The sequence below is a fragment of the Stomoxys calcitrans genome, chromosome 5 (genome assembly GCF_963082655.1).
Source record: "Stomoxys calcitrans chromosome 5, idStoCalc2.1, whole genome shotgun sequence".
Lineage (NCBI taxonomy): Eukaryota > Metazoa > Arthropoda > Insecta > Diptera > Muscidae > Stomoxys > Stomoxys calcitrans.
Window position 1 is genome coordinate 155,487,349 of NC_081556.1, and position 26,959 is coordinate 155,514,307.

A 26,959-nucleotide genomic window follows, 5' to 3' on the forward strand; every position below is an offset into this window, starting at 1 on the left:
AAATGTTTGCCGTTCTTTAAACAACCGACAACAACAAAAACATCTCAAAGTTCCAATTTAATTGAAAACCAAAAAATTACAACAACAAGAAAAACCCGCAAAAATTCCGAACAAAACAAAAATATGAATTATTGTAATAAGCATTACAACACACAATAACACTCACCCACACAAACACACACAACAATGAACCAAACAACATGATTGCTATTCAAAAATGATTAATAAAAAGAATATTTCGAAAAAATTGCAAACATTTTGCAGATTATTATTTAAAACAAGAAGGTAACAGGTGGGTGAAGTAGAAACTTACTAAAAAGATTTTTTTGTTTTGATTTTGATAAAAAAAATACAATAAAATTCAAACTTTCGTTGAAATTCTGAACAATTATAGGTTAGGTTTAAGTGGCAGTCTGCCATCAGACTCACTCGGACGTTTTAGTCCATTGTGAAACAGAAGAAAGAAGATACCTTCTAGTTCCTACCGTTGAACCATCCGGATCGCTTTTAATAGCCCAATAACTTGCGAATGTTCACATTCGCTAAATCAGACAGGTTCTCAAAGAAATGAGACTCTTGAGTGGAACTCCTTCTAACTGCTAGTGCGGGACACACACAGAAGCTGTTCTATAGTCTCTTCTTCTTCAATGTCCTCACAGCTTCTGCAAGTCGTTGCTGGCAACCTTTAGTTTTTCAGCATGTTTTCCGATTAGGCAGTGACCCGTCGTGACGGACACTGTTCTAGCCAATGACAGCAAAGCTGTAGACCTTTTCATGTCTAGATTAGGCCACATAGTTTTGGTATGCTCACAGCCCCCTCTTTGTGACCATCTATCATTCGTTTCCCTTCGGGCCAGGTCCTGAAAACTATAAAAATTTGTGTAGTGTGTGTATTTGCCCGCCACTGCTATAAAACAATCAACAATCGGTAAAAGAAGGTAAAAATCGAAAATGGGTACGACAGAGACAACAGGAAGTTTACTTTCTCTCCCATGCTAACAAGTAATACATTCACCGCGATTTGATAACGCATCATGATGCGCGGTATGTTTCATCATGATGCGTTATCAACTCATAGTGAATGAGATTAACTTGTTAGTATTTTGCACTACATTTTACAATTTGTGCGAATGCCTGCAATGACATTCACAAAATTTAGTGCCAATATTTGTCTTTTTATGAATTTCCTTCCCAACTTGGGATCCCTAGAATGGACTTTGTACATTTCCTTCGATACGAAAGCGCACTCGGTCACGTATGAGGTAATTCGGCCCCTGTTTTGGGCAAGTGCGGTACACAATTAAAAGTGTTGATCTCCCTTCTAATTGGGCATAAACACTTTTTTGAACCAAGTCCTTTCCGGACCTCAAGACTGGATTTTGTGTCCTGTCCTCAAGTTTCAAAACAGAAATCTGGAAGGATTGTTCTACAAAAAACAGTTCCAGGGTATGGGTGGTACACCAAATTGTAGATACTGGTCTCCATTGGAATTTGGTATACACACTTCTTTGAACGAAGTCAATTTATGGCTTCCTGACTGGATTTGTGTTCTGCCCTCTAGTTTCTAAACGGAAATCTGGATAATTTGTTCAAGGAAACACTGTTTCCAACCAGCATGCATTTAAAGTATGAGGTCATGCGAACAGCTGAGAACAATTTTATATCTTTGTTTTGATTTTGTTGTAAATCTAAATGTCAAATGCTAGATAATACAGTTGTGATTTTTTTCTAAAATCTTAAACTACCATTTAAGGCTCTATTACACGGCATGTCACGGTTATTATTATTATTTTTTTGAAACATTAAAAAATCTCAGTGAAAATGATGATACTTTTGTGAAAATGTTTCATAGGTAATGAGCGAATGTTCTACTGAATAAAATCAGCAAGTTCTTTTGCTTCAAAATTTATTATCTAAAAAAAGTAATCATGAAAACATTTTCATTAACATGTGAATACAAAATGTGACATGTCCTAACATATCACACCGTGTAATAGCGCCTTTAATTGTACATGGAATCATCTCTAATTTTATTGCAACATACAAAATGAAACGATAAATCTGCAAAAAATTAAACTTTTATGCAGTCGGCGATTTGAATTTTTCAATCGGCGCAGCCAATGAGCCGCCGCCACCGTTCAAGATTTTGGTCAAACCGGCGCTGCCGAGAAAAAGTCTCGGCCTCGTACTCTGCTGCTCAGTAGTGGTATATAAACAAACTCAGCTGTCAAAAGACGTCATTTTGCGTTTATACCTACTGCCGTAAGTGGACTGTCGGAAAAATTTTTGGAGCATTTGATTCGATTCGATCTGATCTTCTTAATTAATCGGTAAAATAATAAAAGAACGGAAAAAACGTCGCTTTACTAGTAAAAAAACGCAGAGTAAAACTTACCTTGAAAAACATATCAAAAATTCGTTCTGAATTCGGAAGAAAAAACACGGACACGACACCACAATACACGTAACGGCGAGTGGGGCGTTGGATAGTGGATAACAAATAAATCTCAAACATCATCGCTCTCCATCTACACAGTACCTCTGTTTTGTTAATGGATATTAATACACACCCCAGCAAGCAATTATAAGAAAAATATTTCGTAATTCGTAAGACCAGAAACAAATTCACGAAATTAAATAAAAAAGAAAAGAATCACCTTAAAAAAGTGAAAGTGAAAAATTGCAAGAATTTTGCTTTAACATAAATAAATGAACAAAAGTCAGTAGGACAGAAAAAGGCGGAAAACTGAGACTGACCTCAAAACAGGTGCCTAGAGAAAAAAAATTGTAAAAAGTTTTTCATTATTTCAAAATAACTAAAAACTAAACACCATCGAAGCAGCTACACCAACAGCAGCAGCAGCTGAAAAATGAGTGGATACACAGAAAGCACACGGTAAGTCCAAACCAAACAAACATGCAAGAGATATGTGAGATACAAAGCCAAGCATTTAACTAAAATAATTCCAAACGAATTTTTAATGAAAAGAAATCTGAAAATTTGTTGACATGTCCAACATTTGCTCGTTGGCTAACCAATTCTAACACCACCAAAAAACCCACGAAGACAAAAACTCATTGAATCTCAAGTTTTCTCTTTCGATTGACTGGCCTGTGTTTTGTTTTCTGAAAATTTTGTAAGAGCTTAATGGCCATACCCATACAGTCTTAGCCAGATCTACCACAGACCACAGAGTAAGTTAAAACCCAGTAACCCACCTAAGTTGGTTGGTGACTGGTAGCACAATCAAGCTCAGAGCCAGAGCTGGGCTCTCCAACAAATGCTTATATGCGAAATCTTACGCTTGCCGGCTGGCACTTCATATGCCATAATTTTAGCAAAGAAAAAAAATGCTTAGACTGACCGCAAAAAAATAATTCTACCCACTGTTTGAAGGCCCCTCCCTCCACCATGCCCCCTTACTTGTTAAAGCTATGCACTCATCATCATCTGTTTCGATAAAAAAAAATAGCATACTCACCAAAAGCAAACAAAAATATCGTACGATACGGAGCGGGGAGTAAAACAGAAGAAGAAAACCAAACACAAAAACGCTCAGCTGACGTTGTACGTCCAACAAACCCACCTAGTGTACTGCGACCGACCCCCTCTCCAACTGGCTTTGGGGAAACGCAAAACGTTGTTATGCTGCTAGCAGTAACAGTAGCAGCGGTGAACAAAATGATATGACACAATCAAACCATCCCCTTCATCATCAGACCCAAATGATTCTCACACTCGATTTGACTTAAACTATGCCTTTGCCGTGTGTTGATTCATTAATTACAACGATGGTGTCGACGTCACCTAGCAAGGAAAAAAGGTACTTTCGATTATGTTTTTTTTTTTTTTATTGTGAAGATCAGTGTAAATAATAACTTTTATTATTTTTATTGCTTTGTAAATTTCCAGACGCTGGAAAATCCCCTTACTGCCAGAGAGGAGGCTGCGACTGCATTACGCCTCTTCAAAACACCGACCCCCATACATTCACTTTCATTTCATTTGATTTAATCAAATCAGTCTCGGTTCATTTTGCAAAATCCCTCCATAGCTTAGAGAAACAGAACTGAACCGAACAGAATGAACTCATGCCACCAGCAACTTGCTTTATTTTTTATTTAGAAACAAATGTCTGTTGGACAGGCGTCCTCACAGTTTGCTGGCCGCTGTGTACCGTCAGCACATTCACAGGCGGGGAGGTACAGTAGAGAAAAAAAAAACAAAATATTTGTATACAAACGAACATGAGCCATGTAGCAGCATACATATGTACACAAAACAATGTGGAAGAATGTGCATAACACTGCCATAATCTCTTCCATGATGATGTGGAGAAGTACATTTTTCCTTATACATAGGTTAGATACCTATTATGGAATTTTTATTTCTTATATAAGCCATATTTTCATTTAAGATTTTTGAAAAAGTTATGGATTCCAAATATATGAGCAGGATAGAGGCCAACCTTTTGAAACTGCCATGAGGAGAAATTTCCCCAAAATAAATTCAGTTTATTAAGCCTTTGCAGACAAAATAAAACTTTAACACAACGACTCAACAGCTTGGAATTATGCTTGTGCCCTATGATTTAAACGCTACACTAACTTAGCAGCTGCAGTTATTTTAGCTGATCATGGTTTTGAAAGATTCAGAAATTTGTATGCATTTATAGTGTCATGTTGGGGTCTTCTAGGACACATCTGTATGTCACTCCTCTGATGTAGATACTCATACATGTGCTACACCTCCCACTATAGATTCCACTATCTAAACTGCTATACTAAGCTCTCTGCTGATTCTCCTATAAACAGAAAGATCAGTTGGATGCCCGTCTAGCTCAGGAATGTAATTGCAGCGAATCCATAGGTTCCGTCATTAGCCAGATTAGTTTAGGAAAGACTGCTTTTGACGAATTAAGGCTCTCTAACACGGTATGTAGATATCTTATGACATGTCAATTTAAGCCCATGTAGAGTTGTTTCACCGCAGCGCAGAGGTTAGCATATCTGTCTATGACGCTGAATGCCTGGGTTTGAATCCTGGTGATACCATTAGAAAAAATTTTCAGCGGTGGTTTTCCCCCCCTAATGATGGTGACATTTGTGAGATACTATGCCATGTAAAACTTCTCTCGGTGTCGCCGCTGTTCGGACTCGGCTTTAAAAAAGGAGGCCCCTTATCATTGAGCTTAAAAGCTTGAATCGGACTGCACTCATTGATATGTGAGAAGTTTGCCCCTATTCCTTAGTGGAATTTTCATGGGCAAAATTTATTTATTATAGAGTTGTTCTTATTTACTTCAAGAAGTTTTTTCTCGTGCACTCCAAGTTTTTATAATCCTTTCTACAGCACTTCCTATTTGAAATTCTGTCTTGGTGAATGCCGCAAAAAAAAGACAATGTCTAATAGATAACCTGGAGGTTAACATGTATGTCATTGATGGTGATCGCCTGGGTTGGCATCCTGGCCACACCATTGTAATAGATAACCTAATATTTCCTGCAATCTAAATCGCCTCCTCTCTGCTAATTCCTTTATAATCATATCAATTTGTTGGATTTCTTTAACAACCTATAATACTGCATTTGTGCCTATTGCTGCATTCATGAGCATCAGGAAGTTTTTGGGATAATTTCCTAGGTTTTAGGAAAATGTTTGTTTTCAAATGCTTGAAATGTGATCTATTAAACTACACTATCACTTTAGCAGCACTTTGACGACGTCTATTTATGGCATCGTTATATCATATCATTACACCTCAGAATATGGGTGCAATGGCCCCATGGGACCAAATATATTCTTCCATACACTTGAAGAAAACTCAAAATGTATCAACTACTTACACCCAAGCATACCTTAATTACTTTTTAACGACGATGTCCTGTGAAGTAAGTACTTATTCGCACGTTTTCCGGTTTCTCATTGGTAAACAACTTTAGTAGTTCTTATTTATTATTTTGCTTTGCATTACTGGTAATGCCGGATGTATTGCTATGAATAAGTCATTATTTTAAAGCGAGGTCAATAATATTTCTATGAGTGGTAACGATAGATTTTACTTGCTTTACTTTACTTTATTTGGCTATGATAGAATATTTGTTCCTCTAACCAAACGTAGAATAGCGTTCCAAGCGCCTCGATCTTCTGCGCTCATTCTAAAATCTCTGACACCAAGTTTCAAGATGTCTCCCACCACTCGATCTTTCCATCGGGCTTTTGGTTTTCCCGGTTTGCGTGTACCACCGTGTTTGCCTTCAAAAGATTTCTTTGCTGGAGCTTCTTCATCCATTTTGACAACATGACCTAGCCAACGTAGCCGTTGTATTTTGATGCGTGTAACTACGATAGATTTTACGAAGAGTTTTTCTTCCAAATACCCCAAGTGCAACATAGTCAAGACTTTTATATTTGGCTTGTGGATAATGCTTTTAGTTTAGCTTTTGATCATGAAGGACTTACCTATTCAGATAATGTAAGTTTCGCACTATTACTACTTGCACAGGTTTTTGAACTTGGGTTTATATCGAAATTCAATAACATCGTTATTATCGGCATAAACAGTAGCAAAGCGTTATAAATTTTACAATCAATAACCGTCTGACCATGCTTGTAAAACGATATGTTCTTTGATTACTTTTTGCCATAAATTCAAATATAAGAGGTAAAAGCCGTTAGGGAGGCCAAGAAAAACATTATGTCTTACTTTATACTTTAAACTTCGATCATTTTTATTGATTTTCCTTGGAAATCTTATATTGAAGCAATGGAAGTTCTTAAATTGTTTTGAACACCACTTCTTAGTGTCTGTAGTTTAGTATTTTAGATTTACATAAGGTGTAAGGTGTTGCATGCTGTTTGGTTATGACCAAAATGAAGGTACTTTGTGTCAACCATTCATATTTCTTATCAATATTTCTGGGCAAATTTAAAAGTTAAATTTTGTCTTTTACAGATAATTTAAAATGCTTTTCTCAATATTATTACCTTTGCCTTGACCATCCATTTGTGTTACCTTCTTGTTGTTATTTCCTAAGTTTCTAGAATATTGGCTTATGACGTTAACCCTACCATTGGGAATACTATTGGTGTGTGTCATCGTTTGCAAAAAAAAACCCTTTAAAAAATCAAAACATCATACGATTCCATCTATGACTTGCTGATTATGGACATATTCACTCTAATTAGGTAATTAGTCATAAAGGCGATAAGAAATTTTCAACACACCAATGTCATTATTATCGAAAGGCAACCACTTTGACATACATATCTTTGTAGGTAGAGGTAGTTTTTATGCATAAACAAATATCAGGTATTATAGGAAAAACCGCAAATGAATTTCTGCCAGCAAAGGCAGTTAGTCACAAAGTTAACCACTATTAAGGCAAAAATGCAAAAAAGATATACAAAAAGCGGGTGATAATGAACGGCGAGTCAGCATCTCTTAGCTGATAATTTCTTACAACTACCTATTCCTCAGATGACAATGTAAAGCACATGAATTCAATCTTATTGATTAATGGCTTACATAACATTTACATAATTTTTGTAGTAATGACTAAAAATTTATGAAATGTGAATTTCATTATAAAATTGCAGTTGCAAATAACACAAATTTTTATTATTGTTATGAATTAGATTTGTAGCCAGGCCATTGGCGTAGGAAAAAGGTGCTTTCTTTAGAATACGGGTAATAATAAGTATGTCTTTCCCTTTGTTATACTGATCCAAGTATGTCCGTCCTTCTACTGCCAAAGTATCAACGCTAACTTTCAAATGCGAGAGGATGTGCGTTCAAAATTTAGCCAAAATACAATTTATTCCATGTTATGGGTGCTATATATTCCCATTTAAACCGATTTCCAGATTTGAGTAATTCTTATTCAATTTGACAAAAGTTTGACGTGATGTTTCGTTGTGATTTAAAAAATCCATACCAAATATAGTTCCCCCCATCAATATAAACACATCTCTCCATTTGATTCAAAGACCAAGTACAAGATATACGGCCTGCTTGGTCTTCCTAATATCATAAAAGTGGTACAGTTTAGGTTCATGCAAGTTGGCTTGTGGAATGTAAAAACCTGTAAGGAAGGGCAAAAGTCGGGCGGTGCCGACTGTATAATACCCTACACCTACCCAACAAGTACAATGTGGGACCTATATCCAATTCTGAAGCAATTTTGATGGACTTCGGCGAGCAAATATATTCAAACTGTAAACACTACGGTTGAAAAATGACAACAGTATGGCAAATTACCCAAAATCTGACCGAATTCGAGCAAACTTCTCAGATAATGTGGTAGTCGTCGAGGGAAGTGTTGGCAAGATGGGTCAATAAATGCGCTTGCTGCGACTCTAGAAGTTAAAATTGGGCGATATATATATATTTATAAGAGCTATATCTAAATGTGAACCAATTTCCATGGAATTCACCAGTAATATTGAGAGTCATAAGAAAATCCTTCCTGCAAAATTTTGTTAGAATCGGTTAACAAATGACCATTTTATTGAATTATTACTGAAAGGTGTCGCACTGCGGCACACCGTTCGGTCTCGGCTATAAAAAGGAGGCCCCTATCAATCAGCTTAAACTTTAATAGGTCAGCAGTAATTGATATGTAAGCAGTTTGCCCCTGTTCGTTAACGGAATGTTCATGGGCAAAATTTGCAATTTAATTCTCTATTCTGAATTCCTACATCCATATAAGTATGGTTCAAATCGATCCTAAGCCAGATCTAGTTCCTTTACAGTTTAAGTTCTCTAAACGTTCAGATAGCGCAAAATTACGATTTTAAACAAATGCAATTTGTGTACTCAAGCGCTGATATTATACTGCTGCACCAATGAACAGTGATGCTGATTCTTTGAAATTATTGATATTGTAATGATAGTCAACAATTTTGAAATATTGGTTTTTATTGAAAATTGCAACAGCATTGGAAACAGGTTGTGTTTTTGTTTCGCTGCTGTAAACAACACCATTCATTGTTACATTTCCCCATCAGTAAGGCTATTGCTGATGACCATTATCAAATGTTATTATCTATTGTGGCGCTGGGTACTGATACTGTGCCTGTTTTTGCATTTACCATAAATGTTTCACAATTCCTGGAGGCCCATTGTGGCAAGCAAGCAAGCTGCAAGCAACAGCATCATACGATAAATGTTATGGATGAAGACTTACTTGTTTGTGGTAAGCACCGAAATACCACTGTGCCAGTCGCCGATGCCAGAGACCAACGCTAACAGAGGCAGTGCCACCAAGCTCAGCCTGTCTCTCGTGTGGGCATAAGGTAAAAATAAAATCAGGTCAACCACCACCATTGCCACCCTAAAAACACAACAACAAAAGAAAACAAGCAGACATCAGCCGATTCTGTACTAGAGAAAAAAAAAACACAAAACTGCAACCACCCGTTCGATCATCGTACCTCCTATCCCCTCGCTGTGTTTGTTAAACAAAAAACGTAAAAAAGAAAAGAAATATGCGGTGTGTTGGACTGTGCTGTACATACTACATCGGACGTTTTCTGGTATGTGCTCTTTAATCCCTGCCCCTTGCAACACATTGGCCACCCTAAAATCAGCCGATTTTCATGTTGTATTCTTTGTGCAGAGAGCGCATGAGCCATTACGAACAGCTGACAAAATTTCTTTTATTTTCTCCGTTGTATTAACCGCTCTCAGCAATCATCGTACCATTAAATTTGACTGTCAGTGGAGAAGAAAACAAAAACAAAAACAAAAAAAAAACGGATAATTTTTGTTGTTATAACATTTTGCAATAAAAACACAGTGGCAACTCTCTTGCAGAGATGTAAGAAAAGTTACCGGTTTATAAAATGGCCAACAAAACTCCCCGGTTTGAAATCAATGAATTGGATAATATTACAAACACCCGACGACAACTGATGTGTAACATCTATCTATTGTTTCTAAACTGAGGAGGAGGCAGAGAAAAGAGAGAGGCAATTGAATTCATGCAACGTTGTTTGTTTGGCCCCCAAAAAGCTGCTTGCGTCACTGCTATGTGTTTGTGCGGGCAAACTGTTAGCCTCCAGCAAACAATCCCCTCTTTAAGCTTAAAGCTTTGTTTCAAATAATCGCAAATTGAAGTTAGCCCACTCAAATATCCCCCCTCCCTCCACCACATCCACATACTGCTTTCTTGGGATCTGGGCAAGAGTAATAAAGCCACATGAGACGACTTTTTGTCTGCTGCCAAACAAAAAAGTGGCGTGTTTTTCTCTGCTGTTCATCATCACCATGGCTGGTTGGTTGGCTGGATGCCTCGAAATAACAATCGCACGCTTTGGACACATACAATGGTAATGAGATGAATGAATATTCGTCTTCAAATAGCAATGATGATGATGATGACAACAATGAAGAACCCTCCGGCTTATGGAGAAATGTTAAAATTAAACGCCTGTGTTAACATGGGAACCACAATTCTTTAGAGAAAGATGATGTGGTCTCAGTTACGTGTTCGTTCTGGCTTATTTCGGTTCTAATTGATATAAAGTGACTTAGATTAAGTCTCATTCATTCGATGATTTAATGGTCCCATTGTCGTCTCCTTTGTTGGGTAATGCAATTAAACTATGAAAGTAACTTCTAAAAATAATCAAGTTTTCGTGTTTATTTCACTTTATTCCAATTGCACGGCTTGTGACAAACACAAACAATGTGCATTTCATTTATTGCCGGCTGACTGCTGGGTGGCGAACTGTGGGGTCGAAAATAAAATTTTGTTATGTGGCTTGGAAAATTGCATAACCATTTGAAGAAGCACTTGTTTAGACAATAAGAGCCTTTATCTTAGATAACCATTGCTGTTGCAATCACCCCACATTGAGCGAGTGTATTGTCCCATAGTTTTACCATGGTTTCATTCTCAATATGCTGTTGCATGAGTGGGCCGATGGCATTGGCAATGAAAGTGCTGTGTAGGTCAGTGCTAATGATTTTCATCGACCATGTACCTATCTATCGGGCGATTGATGAGCTATTTATAACAAATATCGTTAGCAGAGTTTTGTTTTTGTGTTTGTTGACCATCTAAGATGTTTATGACCTTGAAGTGACTTATTTTGGGTTGCAGCAAATGTTATTTCCATGACGGCCGTCATTGCTTTACGAGGCGAAAAATGAAGAACATTTGCTTATACTTGAATTAAAACGTTTTTGAGGTTAGTGAAACTGACCTACTTTGCTGATGACACTCAACCTTCTTAAGAACTATTTTGGGTGGAGTAGGTTTAAGACCATGACAACGGTACAACTGGTATTAGTTTGGATTAGCAGGTGGGATCAGAGTCTTAATTCTGGTACGCTTGGTACCAGATGTGTGAGCCGAGTCCGAAGTGCATATGACTGACGAACACTAATTTGTAGAAAAGATTTACATTGCTCAAAAATACTCACAATTGTCTAAATGAAACTATTTTTCATTTATTCTCATCAAGATTCCAACTCAGACGTAGTCGGTATACTTTCTTAGATAGCTGGATTTATTTACTAGCACCTGGTTATTATTATTTACTAGTACCTGGAGGCCACCGTAGCGCAGAGGTAAGAATGTCCGCCTATGACGCTGAACGCCTGGGTTCGCATCTTGGCTAGACCGTCAGATACATTTTCAGCGGTGGTTTTTCCCCTTCATGTAAACCTTCTCTCCAAAGAGGTGTCGCACTGCGGCACCCCGTTCGGACTCGGCTATAAAAAGGAGGCACCTTATCACTGAGCTTAAACTTGAATCGGACTGCACTCATTGATATGTGAAAATTTTGCATTTTGGTTATTATTACTTATTCCATACTCCAAAATAGAAGCTTAAGGTTATTTCTGTTATGAGCTATTAGTCCTTATTCGTTAATCAATTTGCCGGTTTTGGCGCCATATCGCCTGTGGTCTTTCACGTCGTCGTACCCCTTGTGGGTTCCAGGCCAGTGCAGTATGAGGGAATCATCGTAGAGTGTATTCGATCCAGCCATATTTCCTCATCTTGGTCACGGTGTTGACATTACGCTGTTGAGACTTCTCCATAGTTCCTCATTAGATATGGTTCCGGGTCACCTGGTTAACGTATAGCTAATTTCAAGATCCACACGATTTTTGACAAAAGAAAAAACGTTCATGCACCTAAACTGGGTGCACCTTCAATAGGAAAAGAAGTTGCTCTAGCCACTGTTCTTCAAAACTCCACCTATAATTCTGAAGTCCTGGATTCGATCCTGGCAAGAACATCAGAAAAATTTCTCAGGGTGGTTATCTCCTCACTTTTGTACAAAGCGAAGTTGCTAAAAGGCACACAGTTCGGCTCATTCAGCTATAAAAAAGTGTAGGAATAAACTCCCAGGTAATTAATTTCTCCCTCGAATAAAATTCTCCTATTCTGATTGAAAGGGGAGAGAAAAATTTTGGGAGAGGCAATTTCGAATTTTCGAAAACAGCTGTATTGCTTCAGCTGTTTTATTTTGGCTAAACATTTGACTGTTATTTTTTGGAAAAAATAAGAAGTAGTATTTTTTAAAAAAACAATAAAACATTTTTTAATCTAACTCCTAATTTTTATCGTCTCATTCTCCCTTTAATATCGATTCAGAATAGCTACTTTTTTCCCTGGAAATGTTTCCCTTTTTCGAAGTTTGTTTGGAAAAAGGGAAAAGGGACTAGGAAAAAAAATTCCCAGTAAATTTTTATTCAGAATATGGTAAAAGGTAGTGGGGAATAAACTCCCTGGGAATTGTTATTCAGAATAGGGCTGCTATTGTCAGGCTCGACTGAATTGTACTGCCATTGAGCTTAAACTTTAATCTCCCCGCTGTTCTTTAAGAAGATATTCGCAGGCAAATTTTCAAATACATTGAATTTAGGAGATACTTCATAGCCATGTTTGAAGTTTTGTTAGACATTATATTGGGTTGCCCAAAAAGTAATTGCGGATTTTTTAAAAGAAAGTAAATGCATTTTTAATAAAACTTAGAATAAACTTTAATTAAATATACTTTTTTACACTTTTTTTCTAAAGCAAGCTAAAAGTAACAGCTGATAACTGACAGAAGAAAGAATGCAATTACAGAGTCACAAGCCGTGAAAAAATTTGTCAACGCCGACTATATGAAAAATCCGCAATTACTTTTTGGGCAACCCAATATTTCTAAAACTTAAATGTAGCAATGTCTCCTAGATTATTAATAATGAACGGCTGTGATAATTTTTTTTATTGAATGAAATATATAATGATTTAAATATTTCCTAATAATTATATTAGCAACGTTTGGAATTCTGTTCCTACATTGTTTTATTAATTACATTGTTTTTAAATGTTCCCAAGGTTGTTTGATGTTTTTTTAATGGCTGTTATTTGAAAAACATGAGTAAAGATCAAAAACTATAAAGTCCCGTAAAAAATCGAATAAATACTACTTTGAAAAAAAATGGATTTCCTATACTGCATCATAGGATGTTGGGTGACGATAAGTATAATTAAATATATAAGAGCTGACATTTATCATGAATTATTTGCTAAGATACCCCAAGTGCAAATTCAATTGGCTATAACAGTAATTGAAAAGGTGTTTTCCCCTCCCCTAAGCGATCGTTAATGTTCAATAATTTTACGCCAGACTAGGTCATTGTTGTCGTAGTAATCACTTGAAACTACCACTTGTCGCTCTTGTGCTCTTTAAGCCGTCGACGTTCAGGTATTGCTGGGAATTAGGTGTCATTAAACATCATTAGAGAGTTTTCCTAATTTCGCTGCACATTTCCTTTGCGTTGTAAATGAAGCATCGTAAAAGGGACATGGTTGGTATGTATGTACACTACTTATACGTATTTGGATAGTGTTCAGTGCGCTATATCGCGTCATTGTTATCAATAATAATGGTACTATGTGGCTAGTGGCTGAGTGGCTGTCTGACTGTCTGACAGACAGACTGGTTGGTTGGCTGGCCAAGTGTAAATTATGTACGTTCGAAATGTTTTACAAAACTGATCACGATGTTGGTGCGTGCTATATATGTGCGTATCGTTGTGGATTCAGTGTAACTATGAATGTCAACTTCTGACTAAATTGCTGTCTGACGGGCGGGCGGGCAGTCCGATTTGTTGGTGCTGATACTCGTGCACACTCTAGAATTTAGGTACAAAGTACAAACATACACACTGTGTCTGCCATTGCCCGTCTATCTTGTAGTCTGCCCCAAAGGCCCAACACCCATATGTAATAAGTGTCAAGGTATTTGTAAAGAAACTCTTTAAGAATCATCCAAACGCACAAACACACAATAATGTAGCTGTTCTCTATAGCTATGCATATGACATTTATCTTATCTCCCCAGCAGGAGAATAGGGGTGAAAAAAGTGGGAAATTTTATTTTTCTAGACCAGAGGAAAAGTTTTATAGTTTTTGGGAAATTTTTGTCGTAATGTATTTATTTATTTTGCATTTTCTATGCAGTTGCCCAAAGCAGTTAAAAACAGGCGATAACCAATCTATTTTCGTTTTGGGCTATAGCGTTATTAAAATCACAACAATCTTCGTTGTGGACTACGTCAGCCCAATCAGGTGATAATCGTGTTTATCATTTATTGGCCATTTACCATGAGGGGTTTGGTGCTTGAGTTGGCTTTGGGCCAATAGCGGCAAGTGGCAATGGCAGTGTGACGAACAAAAGAACAGCAAAAATTAATTCAAATCTAATTTTGATTTTGTCACTTCATTAGAGAGCCGCACCGCAAGATATACATTTATTAATAATAATAACTTTAGATTTAGTGATAAAGTCAATTGATTACCCCCCTCAAACAGTTATTCATGAGTTCTATGCGGTCTTTATCTTCGTTCGTTTATGGCATTTGTGGTGATATTATTAGTATAATATTCTATGTGGGTGGTCTGATTGAGTGCCAATAGAGTGAGAGTTCGAGACGGGGTGAAATATACAAACATGGTTTATTTTAAGAAAGCCCACAAGTGTTGATGAAACACCAAAAAAAAAATCAAATAAAACTAATTTCCTCCATATGGAATATGAATGGCTGGCTAGATGGGGCCAAACAGAAGGAATGGGTCATTATTTTTTTTTTGTTTGTACTGAAATGCTTTATATATTAAATTGGGAACAAATATATATGCATATATATTCATATTATATGAATTATTTGACATATCGTCGTCATATTCAATCGCAATTATAGTTCATAAAAATATTCGATGCGTAGTACTCCTAGTTCTTTATTGTACACGGAGTTTTTGTAGATTATTATGACGCGAATGAGGGTACATAAACAGCTGTTACATAGAACGTATGGTTTCATATCGCAAAGAGTACTTCAAAAAATTTATTAAAGGTGGTTAGTAATCCTAAAAAAAACTAATAAAAAAAGGAGTAACTGTGCAATATGTCATGAGGATATTTAGATTGCAAATGCAAATTTGCCCATGAACATTCCATTAAAGACTGGGGGTAAACTTCTCACATATCAATGAGTGCAGTCAGATTCAAGTTTAAGCTCAATGATAAGGGTCCTCCTTTTTATAGCTCAGTCCAAACGGCGTACCGCAGTGCGACTCCTCTTCATGGAGAAGTTTTTACAAAGTACATTACAAATGACGCCAGCACCAGCTAAACATTTTTTCTACTGCTCATGTCAAGATTTGAATCTAGGCGTTCAGCATCATAGGCGGACATGCTAACCTCTGCGCTACGGTGGCCTCCATAATTTGATTACAAACGCTGTAGTTCCAGTATGACTTCTATTACTAGATCTGCTTAGAATGTCAAGAACAAATTTCTAATAGTCGTAAATGGAATGTCGCCACAAATCTGGTTATAAAACAACTTCAAAGGGACTTTTGATGATAGGGCATTAAACCACTATGCGTTCATTGTAATTGATAACTGGAAGTTAAACGAAAGCATTGGGAAAAAACTTAATACTCAAATTTAAAATTGTTTTTGTCTTTTGATGCTGCTGATATGTTATCAAATCTTATGCAAAAAATTGCAAATTTTGTCCATGAACAATCCACTAAGGAAAAGGGGCAAACTTCCCATATATCAATGAGAGCAGTCCGGTTCAAGTTTAAGCTCAATCATAAAGGGCTACTTTTTATAGCCGAGTCCGAATGGCGTGCCGCAGTGCGACACCTCTTTGGAGAGAAGTTTTTACATGACATAGTATCTCACAAATGTTGCCAGCATTTAGAGGGGAAAACCACCGCCGAAAATTTTTTGATGGTCTCGCCGGGATTCGAACCCATGCGTTCAGCGTCATAGGAGGACATGCTAACCTCAGCGCTACGGTGGCCTACATCCTCCTCCATCGTTACCTTTACACTGCACTGAAACTCAAGTGAGTATATCTAACTTGCACTGGATAGTGCTGAAATAAACAAGACCGCTTTCTGAAACAGCGTCATTGACAGAGATGCAAACCTTAGCGCCGCAGCAGTCACCTCTGGAACAGCAGGAATATATTTCAATTAGTTTTGTCCGATTCAAGTTTTAGCTCATCGAAAAGGGACGTTTCTTTCCTAGACAAGTCTAAACGACGTGCCGCTGGGCAACACTTTTTGCATGGTTTAATTACTAAGAAGTGTCGCCACCATTATTGTGGGGGAAATTATCACAAAATATGTCCTAATTTCCTCGCAAGATGTCGAACCGGGTGGTTTTGTATAGATCAGGTCTTTGGACCAGAAAATCGTATAGATTAAATGATGACTATTTAATTGGTAGTCACATAGTCATTTAAAAGCAAGAACCACATGGTGGCAAATGTTATATGCCATATGCAATTCCAAGCGATTAGCACTGAAATTTAATTAAGTGCCATCTATTGGCCGTTAACAATCGCATCAACTTAATGGAAAAGCCAACGCGAGTAAAGAGAGGGCTGATTGGTCAAAGTTGATCATATAGTATTTATCTATGTTATAAAGACTATCAGTCCTTTGAATAAAGAAAAATAAAATATAGGAATTTAATCGCGGTTGTATATTATGACATTATTTTTTAACCTTTCCTCCCTCGAGACCATAGGTATTTTAGGTAGTTTTAGTAGCTATATTTCTCAAAGGTTTTTGAAGAAAAAATCTGTAAAATTAAAAAGTTTTCAAAATTTTCTAAGAAACATATTTTTTGCGTAATGAAGGCGCGCGTAGCGGGTCGGCCGGCCTCAGCTAGTAATCTATTAAAAATGATTATTGTTTTATCTTGAAACATTTTCATATTATTTTTCTCGATTAACCACAAAATGATGAAATTCTCATTCACATTAATTGTGGGAACACAATTGCCAAATAAATTACATCAGCTTTAGATGCGTTGTAAGTATGTTTGTGTGTTCCTTCCGTTTGCCAAGGTTATATGCCGTTACTTCGGCAAACAGAAAATAAAAAATGTTCAAGAGCAAAACTCACACAGGTCTCTGACTGAAAGGTGGGCAATGACAAAACTGAGAGCTCAAAGAGTATCTTTATTTTCTTTCTCGATGTTGTTTTTGTTGTTATTCAAAGAAGGTAGTGAGGGAGCGGAGGAAGAAAATCATCTGTTTTTGAACTTGGCCCTTAAACACACTTGGATGTGCACTGTAAAATAGGCAAGCATTGACTTGGCTTGGCAAAGTTGTCTGTCTGTCTGTCCAGCTGGCAGACAAATTATACCACGTATTTGAGTACATTTCAGTTTCATTATTCGCACAAAGGCTTTCATTGTCTCTCTCTCTCTCTCTCTCTCTCGTTCTGGCCCTCGTTTTGTATTAGCTCTCATGGCTTATAACCAAGCCCCCTTTCAATGAAAAGCCTTAGCATTTTAGGCTGCCAGTTGATTTTTATGGTCATACCATCACCATCATCATAATCGCCTCACTGGCGTGATGCGTGTGTTGGCATGACATGTACGGCCATCACACAACACCTTTGGCATGTTTAATTAACTAAAGTTTGTTTAAACATCCAAAACACACACACACACTCACACAAGGCTCTTTTTCGGATTCGACGATGATGACAAATTTAGAAAACTGACCATTGGGGTTTTGCTATGGAATCAAAGGAAAAGAAGAAAAAAACTTCACATAAAACATTTTTAAAATTCACAACATTAAGCTCCCCCCCACCCCAAAATCGAAGGAAAAAAATTGAAATAAAAATCATGATCACGATGATATTCAAATCTAAAACAAAAACAATTCACTTGAATGTTAACTGTTTGTCATTTTGGCGGTATTTTTGCCTTAGCGTTTTTTTTTTAATGAATGCCTAGCCATTTGTCTAATTTATGCCAAAAATCACCGCAACAGAATAGCCACATGCTTAGAATCCGAACAAAAACCTGTTAATGGTAGCAGCTGGAGGAGTAAGGTTTAATTTTTTTTGCCTTTTACCTCCAAGATGATCATCATGACCATGTCGATTCTGCGCGTTTTTTTTTGCTTTCCTATACAAATATTTCTATGATGGATGTGTGATTAATTTCAACACGGAAGTTTCTATTTAGCTTTTGAGTTTTGTTCTTCAAACTCCAGACTTGAAGACGACAGCGATGAGAGGTCTTTAAGTGGCATTTGCAAAAGAACACAACACCCTAAGTGGAGGGGATTATTAGATTTTGATTAATTTATCTATACACATATCTGGCAAATTGTTTAAGAACTTCTTTAAATTGAAAAGTTGGTGCTAATTAAGCTGTCATGACATTAACGTTTGTTCTCTTTTCTCTTCTTCCTCATTGCAGAAACTGTTTGCGCCGCATAGCCCGTCATGATGAACTGCAATTTTCCAAAGACAGCATTGTCAATGTTATGGAGAAGTTTGTGAAGACGGTTAATGTCATGGATGATACAATATTAGTTCCGTGCAGGCTCATGGACCGACAGGTAAGAATCAAAATCAAATCAAAGACCGTATACGACCAAGACATACGTCCTGCTTGGACTTTCTAATAGCGTAAAAGTGGCACAGATTAGATTCATACAAGTTGGCATGTCGAATGCAGCATTTTAAACCAATTTCTCTTATTGTTCCTTCGTAAATAGAAAATTAATTTGCAAATTATTACGAAATTACTCTCAAATGTGTTGAACAAGTTTATGAAAAATACAAATAATTTTTTTTCCAAACACGTATGAACCTTATCTGTGCGACTTACTTAAAAAATAAGACCAAGCAGTTTGACCATCTTGGACAATTCCTAAAATCTTTGATACAAATTTAAAGCAATTATATATAAGCCATTAAAAAAGAGCTTTTTGAGCCAGAGGGAGTGAGACAGAGAGTAAAATGACTATAAATTAGAATCATTAAAACATTTGTCAACTTTTACCAAATAAAATGGTCAACTTTAACCAAATGTGTTTCATAGAAACAAACAAAAAATTATAAGTAGACTAAACATAAAATTATTTTTTACTTACTTTAATTGGCTATGACAGAATATTTGTTCCACTAGCCGAACGTAGATTATCATCCCAAGCGCCTCTATCTTATGCGCTCTTTCTAAAATCTCTGACAGCAAGTTTCGAGGTGTCTCCCACCACTTGATCTTTCCATCGGGCTTTTGCGTGTACAACCGTGTTTGCCTTCCTTCTTTGCTAGAGCTTTTTCATCCATTCTGATAACATGACCTAGCCAACGTAGCCATTGTATTTTGATGCGTGTAACTATGTTATCGTCGTCATACAGCCCGTGGTTCATACGACGCCTATATTCTTCTCCATTAACGAAAACTGGTCCATATATTACACGAAGAATCGTTCTCTCAAATACTCCAAGCACTGCCTCATCTGGTTTCACAAGTACCCATGCTTCAGAACCATATAACGCGTACCAGCAAGTGTCATCCTGCAGTCTTATTAATTTTGCAGGGATACCAAACTCAGACATGGTAGCATCTCGACACTCTGGGTCGTACCATGGGTTTCTTGGAGGGGGCTTCTGGTACCCAAGTACGGATTTTAAAATAATTAGAGTTTTTAAAACGGTTGAAAAATGCTTTCATCGTTGGACTTGGTTCTTTTAAATGCCGTCTCTATAATTTTTGCAGAGAGAGAGAGAGAGAAAGACCTTGTTGCTCTCCCATAAGAAGTTTTTTGGCAATTCGTTTTCGAATGGAAAAGCACACAAAAGCCCTTCTGTTAAACTATTTGTTGTTAATTAGTCTAATCACTCACTTTTTCAGTAAAAATGAGCAGGAGAGCAAGAACAACTTTTCTACTCTTTTTCTATTTATCTAAATTAAACAGCTGGTTTTCATAAAACAGCTGTTCGATGCTGCAAATTTCAGTTGGAAAAAAATCTTCGGTAGAAATTTTACAAGCTCACATTTACCAAACACGCAATATGTTGCTCTCTCCCGCTCTCTTCTGCTGGCAAATAAAGTACGCGAACGTAACAATTTGTGCAAATTTACACAAATTTTTGAGTTAGCAAAGTTGAAGTGTTTTTGAACTCAGTTCAGCTAATTGCATTGGATTAAATCCATTAAAAACAGAATTTTTACCGGTTGCTTGCGAAGGAACGGATATGAAGTTTTCTGAGCGCCAACATATTAAGTTGTTTTCATGAGCATTTTAAATGGCTTTTAGTAGGTATGTTCGCATAATTTTCCATTAAAAAAATTGCAGGAGAAAAAAATACCTTTTACTCTCTTTTGCCATTTATTTGAATTAAAAGGCAGTTTTTCATAAAACAGCTGGTGCCGAATTACCACATACGTGAACGAGTAAAATAAATCTAAATCACTCTATTGTGAATTATGCATTTCTTTATTCAAAGAAGATTTTTGAAATTTTATTAAATAGTTCCAAATCTCTCTATTGTGAATTATGCATTTCTTAATTCAAAGAAGATTTTTTAAATTTTATATGGCAAATGTTTCAATCGATCACAATTCGTAAAAAAGTTGACATTAAAATGCCTATAGAAGTGGTATAACATCCATTAAATACGAGATGAAGTTTTTTTCGATACGAAAGTTCACTCAATCCCGTATGCGGTAATTCGGCACCTGTTCGATGGTGCAAATTTGTGCTAGGAAAAAAACCTCTGGTAGAAATTTGCAAGCCTTCAATTACCAAACTCACAAAATTTTGTTCGCTCTCACGCACTCTTCTGCTGGCAAATAAAGTACATGAACTGCTTCCAGTACCAATTTGTGCAAATTTGCACAAACACACACGAATGATCAGGTTAAACCCCAAGCCTGATTCTAAATGCTGAGTAAGCGAATGAAACCTTCTGTACTGAAGTTGTACATGCCTATACTTACAAATTTCGCCGACGTCGTTGTTGCTGTTGTAGCCACATTTGCATGTGGAGATGGCGTGAAAGCTCGTTCTGGTTTAAACGACCGCGGGAACATGATTGCCATTGGCTATTTAAAGGCACCTTGTCGTATCGAGCATCATAGGCACTCAGTATTTAAGCAAGAGCCGGTGCCACACGGCCTCTCGCTGAGACTTTTCACTCTATACCGCCGATTGTCCCCGGCTGCAGTTGCAGCTACTCGGTGTGGAGCATTCCACCATACGCAACCTGTGGATGGACCCGGTAGCTCCTAACTAAGCTCCTCGTGATAACGAAGAACACCACACCAATTGGAGCTTTCAAGTTACAGCCTGTGTGATGCTCAAAGTTATCTGGTGCCAACGCGAAAGCTATTCAATGTACTAAGGTTATCTGGTGAAAAAATTTAGCTATGTTTTTAGATATGTCTTAGGTCAAACATCCAGGCTGGTACATAATTTTATAGAATGAATAGACGGGAGTTCTTCTTATCAATGAACAATGTCCCTTATCAAGTTTTAGTTCAATGACATGGGACCTGCCATTTGTAGCTGAGTCGAAAAGATATGTTGCGAAGTGACGGGTCGTTGTTCAAAGTTCACCATGGTCGAATTCGTCCTTAAACTTTCCCATTAAAAACCAAAGGAAAGTCTTCTTTCATATCAATGAAGCTGTTCGTATTAAACAGAGTGCGCGTGTGTGCCCTTCGCTGCTCTAAAGAACTAAAACAAAAGATAACTAAATGTTACCTTGTACCAGTTATGTAAAGGAGTTAATGATTTTGGCTGTTATATTGTAGATGTGGTGGACTGGCCTATATAGTTTGACATGGATTAATATTAACATGTATCTTCTTTGAGAGCAATTTTCGATCTGTGTAGTCTATTAACCATAGTAATAAAGGGTGATTTTTTTGAGGTTAGGATTTTCATGCATTAGTATTTGACAGATCACGTGGGATTTCAGACATGGTGTCAAAGAGAAAGATGCTCAGTATGCTTTGACATTTCATTATGAATAGACTTACTAACGAGCAACGCTTGCAAATCATTGAATTTTATTACCAAAATCAGTGTTCGGTTCGAAATGTGTTCATTCACCGTAACGTTGCGTCCAACAGCATCTTTGAAAAAATACGGTCCAATGATTCCACCAGCGTACAAACCACACCAAACAGTGCATTTTTCGGGATGCATGGGCAGTTCTTGAACGGCTTCTGGTTGCTCTTCACTCCAAATGCGGCAATTTTGCTTATTTACGTAGCCATTCAACCAGAAATGAGCCTCATCGCTGAACAAAATTTGTCGATTCACTGAAAATGATTTCACTGAAAATGATTCACTGAAAATGATTTGCAAGCGTTGCTCGTTAGTAAGTCTATTCATGATGAAATGTCAAAGCATACTGAGCATCTTTCTCTTTGACACCATGTCTGAAATCCCACGTGATCTGTCAAATACTAATGCATGAAAATCCTAACCTCAAAAAAATCACCCTTTATTTAAACGAATTGTAGGTTAGTCCTATGGTATTGGAATCCATAGATTTGCCTTTGGTGACGCGAAGTCCCTTTCTTCGAGTTAAAATGCAAAAGTCACATATTTGGTCACAAATTATGTACTGTAAATGCAGCCAGTTGGCCCCCTCAAAAATGTGTCTAGCATGATAGTTAACTGTCTGATTGGAAAACATTAAAAGTTTGAAGGTTGCAAGTAATGAAATTTGTAGAACCTGCAAGAAGATCTAAGAAGAGGAAATTAAGTGATATGAGCGTCTGAGAAAAATGAGCTTGTTAACAATATGTCACAGACCCTGAACAGACCAAATTAGAAGGGTTCATAGAATTTTGTTGCTATATTCGTCTTATCAAGTTTGTCTATCATTCAATTGCTCTAAAATAAAATCCTTTCCTCTTCGCACTTTATTTGCAGGTGGGTGATAGTACTGATATTATACCAACTCCTGGCAAAAATGTGACCTCCAATCAACACACAATGTTACCAACCACCAATGGCAAACGCAATACTGTCAATTCTAAAAATGTTCACGAGTTCCTCCACTCTTCGGAGCTCTCCAATCTCTACAATGTACTGAATGCCTTGAAAAATGACCTCTTGTGGACTGGCAAAGATGAATCCGAAGATTTGGACGAACAACCCAAGAGTTGTTTGGATAACAGCGAAGCTAAGACTGAAATCATTTGCACCGCCTCAGCAAACAACAATAACAGCAGCAGCAACAGCAACACAATGACATCATCGAAGGGACATGTCAGACGTCCCTCCACCGCCTCAATGGCCTCGATTGCCTCCGTAAGTCAGCTGAGTGATTCTGAAAGTGATATATCCAATGAAAATGACTCAGGCGTTGAGTCGGAGAGCAATAAAAATGGCAGCAGCAGCAGCGAAGATGGCGATGTGCACAATAAGAAACCAGCCAATGTTGACAAAGCCACCGAATTGGCCAAACGTTGCCGGAGACATTTGAATGGCTTGTATCAGTGTCTCGAACAAATGACAGAAGCAGCCAACTACTTGACTGCTCGATACCAAAGTGATATTGGTGGCCCCGTATAGGGCTGTGCAACGTTGTAGGAATAGTAGTTAGTCCATAATAGAAACTAACTATGATGCTATGCTAATCATACAAAAAGCGGGGTTCGGGAATACTACTTCGCCAACAAAATACTGGGGGTTCATGGTACTAGTTTAGTTTAACAAAACAGTTTGTTTTAGTAGGTCTTAATCCAATGTGTGGTACATTTGAAAAATGCATGCTAAAAACACGTGAATTAAACAAACAGAAAATAAAACCACAAGAAAACACAAACACACACACTCAAACACACACACACATACACACATATACACCAACACACATACGAAAATGGATATTAATATCTAGCATAAGAAGTATCATTAAATATGTCATAGGTAGTCTAAAATGATGGGGTGAAGAAGGAACAACTAAATTGTAATTTTCTGTTTTGAGAAACCCTACAACAGCATCAGGACAGCAGGCTACATTCACTTCGTGGGTGAAGTGAAGAGGCTAGCTAAAAAAAAACAGTAAAAAATGCAAAAGAATTGAAGGGAAGAAAAAAAAACAAATTATGGAAAAAATCTAAAACAAGCCCAAGCCCCCGTTAAGGATGATAACCGCGTGAATGAGAAAAAAACAAGAAAAACGCAACTAGGCTTGGGCTAGTGGAAATGGAACTGTTTGTTTGTTAGTCCACCAACTAGGGGACACGGTAATGGAAAATATGGGTTTTTTTGTGTGTGTTTTAACCGTGTCGTCTTTCAAATATTCAGTTCAGTTTTATTTTCCCACTCAAAACTCAAGCTACACAATAGAGACTGAATAGGTTTGTATGTGATGATGGTATTTCCTCTCTACAAACTCCGAGTGTACAGATATCAATTTTTATCTTCAATTGGCCTTTTCATGCTTTCGCACACACACACACACACACACACATGATGAAAACGGTAGTCTTTAATCAAATCTCTAGCATTCCTCACTTCTTTCCGTTGATATTTAGTTTTGATGTTTTCTTTTGCTCTCAATTGTGAAACCTCAAAAATCTCATATTGACAACATTGATTCAAGCTGTTTTGGGTTTGTGGGTTTGTTTTTTTGATTATCACAGATTTGATGTTTAGTAGAGCAACGCAACAAAAACAAAAATAGATAATTTGAATTATTGGTGATGAAACACCAAACATTGAAATCAAAAACACCTTTTCAAGTCAATTTGGATTCAAAAAGACACTCTCAAAAGCACCTCCACCATCACCTCAAACCAAACAACCAACCACTCTTGTTATTGTTGAAGAATTAAAAATGATAAATGATTGAGAATAGAAATGTGATTTTCCAAATGTTATTGTTTACTTTAAGTGTTTTTTTGGGAAATGGGAAATCCCTTGGCAAACTTCATGGCCCATTGCCCCCCCCCCCCCTCTCAGAAGAAGCCTTCCCTTGCTAAGAGTATGTAGGGGGATTTCTTGTTCCAATGGCGAAACTCAAAGCATATGCTGCCTGCCTGCCTGTCCCCGTCTGGAGACAGGTGGCAGTGCTTCTGGTGAAGATGTGAATGGTTTTTATACCAATTATTTTTTTTTATCATAGTCATGAATGGTTTTTATATATACTTTATAGTCAGTCCCTAAGAAAAAGAAAGGAAATAAAAGGTCTGTTTCTCTATTTCCGTTCAGGAGAAAGACATCGGTCGTCGTTATTGCATTGCATTGTGAAAAAAGAAATCAAATTTCTTTTGGCAGCAACTATAACGAACAATTATAATTCTTTTTAATTCCCCATGATGAAATTCAAAGAAAGAAAAAGAAGAAAAAGAAAATGTTGGCTTTAATATGAATGTATGTTTTTTGTACAGATTTTTTTTTTATTGGGAATCAATTCTCTCTCCTGCTCCTTATATACATTTTATATTTAAAAACTTTAAGTTATTCAATTCTAATAATTTGTGAGAAAAAGTGAATAAATAAAAATTAGTATATATATGTATGTATAAACCAAATGTTTTATATGTATATGTATATGTAAATTTGTATGTAATTATTATGATAATGTATGTATTTATGCCTGAAACAAAAAAAAAACAAAAACAAAGAAATATGTATTTAATTAATTGAAAACAAACAAAAACAAAAAACAACACAAAAAATCAAATCAAACCAAACTCTATGTACAATTCTTTTTCCAAATATAAGAATAAATCCAAAAACGTATAATATCAAAACAAAAAAATTCAAAAAAAAAAAATCAATTTTGTGTTTTACTTTAGTTTCGGCTTTCATCTTCTTCCGCTGATTATTGTCACCCGCCAAAGCAAGCCCGGTGAAAGTTTGCAAATATAAATCACGCAACTTGGCACTTTAGCTCTGTTGGTGTTAGTATCGGTGTTGATGGCATTAATAATAAAGCAATAACAAACTTATTAATACATGAGCTGTTCCCACTGTGCAACTGTTATAAATTAGCTACCGCTGCACGTGGCAATACCTTGGTTACCTAATTCAATGGTCAATCATTAACAATAAACATTTTTCCATCGACCAACTTTGGTTTTTATTACTAATATATGCGGCTTAGAGTCAAATTGAAGGAAAGCAAATGCAATATATTAAAAAAAGCAAACCAACAAAAAAAAAGTAGAAATGAAATCATTTTTAAATTCACTAAAACAGGGCTGCGGAGTCGGAGTCGAGCAATTGCCTGGAGTCGAGAAAATTACCTCGACTTGTTTCAATAAAAAATTCAATTTCTAAAATTTTTTTACACTGAAACAGAAAAATGTGATAGAATTTGAGCTCCCTTTTGAGGCGTTTATGTTTTTTTTTTATTTAAATTATATATAGGAGGCCAGCGTAGCTCAGAGGTTAGCATGTCCTCCTATGATGCTGAACGCCTGGGTTCGAAATACAGTTGAACCTCGATTATCCGGGCCTCTATTAACCGTGTACCGCTGTTAACCGGCATGTTGTGCTTTTGATTTGGGACCTCTATTATCCGTGCTTCAATAAGGCTCCCTCTATTAACCGTGCTTACCTCTGTTATCCGTGCACCACACACATAATTGATGTAAAATTCTGGTTTGATGTAAAAATATGCCTCTAGAAGTGAATCTATG

General features: G+C 36.8%; 1 protein-coding gene and 1 long non-coding RNA gene across 2 annotated transcripts; one reads left to right on the forward strand and one right to left on the reverse strand.

Moving 5' to 3' along the window:
* The first annotated feature begins 2,235 nt into the window (after positions 1-2,235).
* On the forward strand, positions 2,236-25,192 carry LOC106096106 (CAR1 transcription factor). Its single transcript, XM_013263686.2, has 3 exons — positions 2,236-2,896; positions 18,755-18,896; positions 23,235-25,192. The coding sequence occupies exons 1-3, from the start codon at positions 2,871-2,873 to the stop codon at positions 23,877-23,879; spliced, it is 813 nt and encodes a 270-aa protein (XP_013119140.1). The 5' UTR covers positions 2,236-2,870; the 3' UTR covers positions 23,880-25,192.
* On the reverse strand, positions 8,904-9,757 carry LOC106096107 (uncharacterized). The gene is made up of 2 exons (XR_001222855.2): positions 9,437-9,757; positions 8,904-9,336 (listed from the first exon to the last, which is right to left on the reverse strand). It is a non-coding gene; the product is annotated as an uncharacterized LOC106096107 (long non-coding RNA).
* Positions 25,193-26,959: the final 1,767 nt, after the last annotated feature.

Bases quoted from the DNA above. Each gene is read 5' to 3' on its own strand.
- LOC106096106 (XM_013263686.2), top strand. From the start codon at position 2,871: ATGAGTGGATACACAGAAAGCACACG. The intron at 2,897-18,754 runs GTAAGTCCAAAC...TCCTCATTGCAG, and splicing joins GGATACACAGAAAGCACACG to AAACTGTTTGCGCCGCATAG. The intron at 18,897-23,234 runs GTAAGAATCAAA...CTTTATTTGCAG, and splicing joins GCAGGCTCATGGACCGACAG to GTGGGTGATAGTACTGATAT.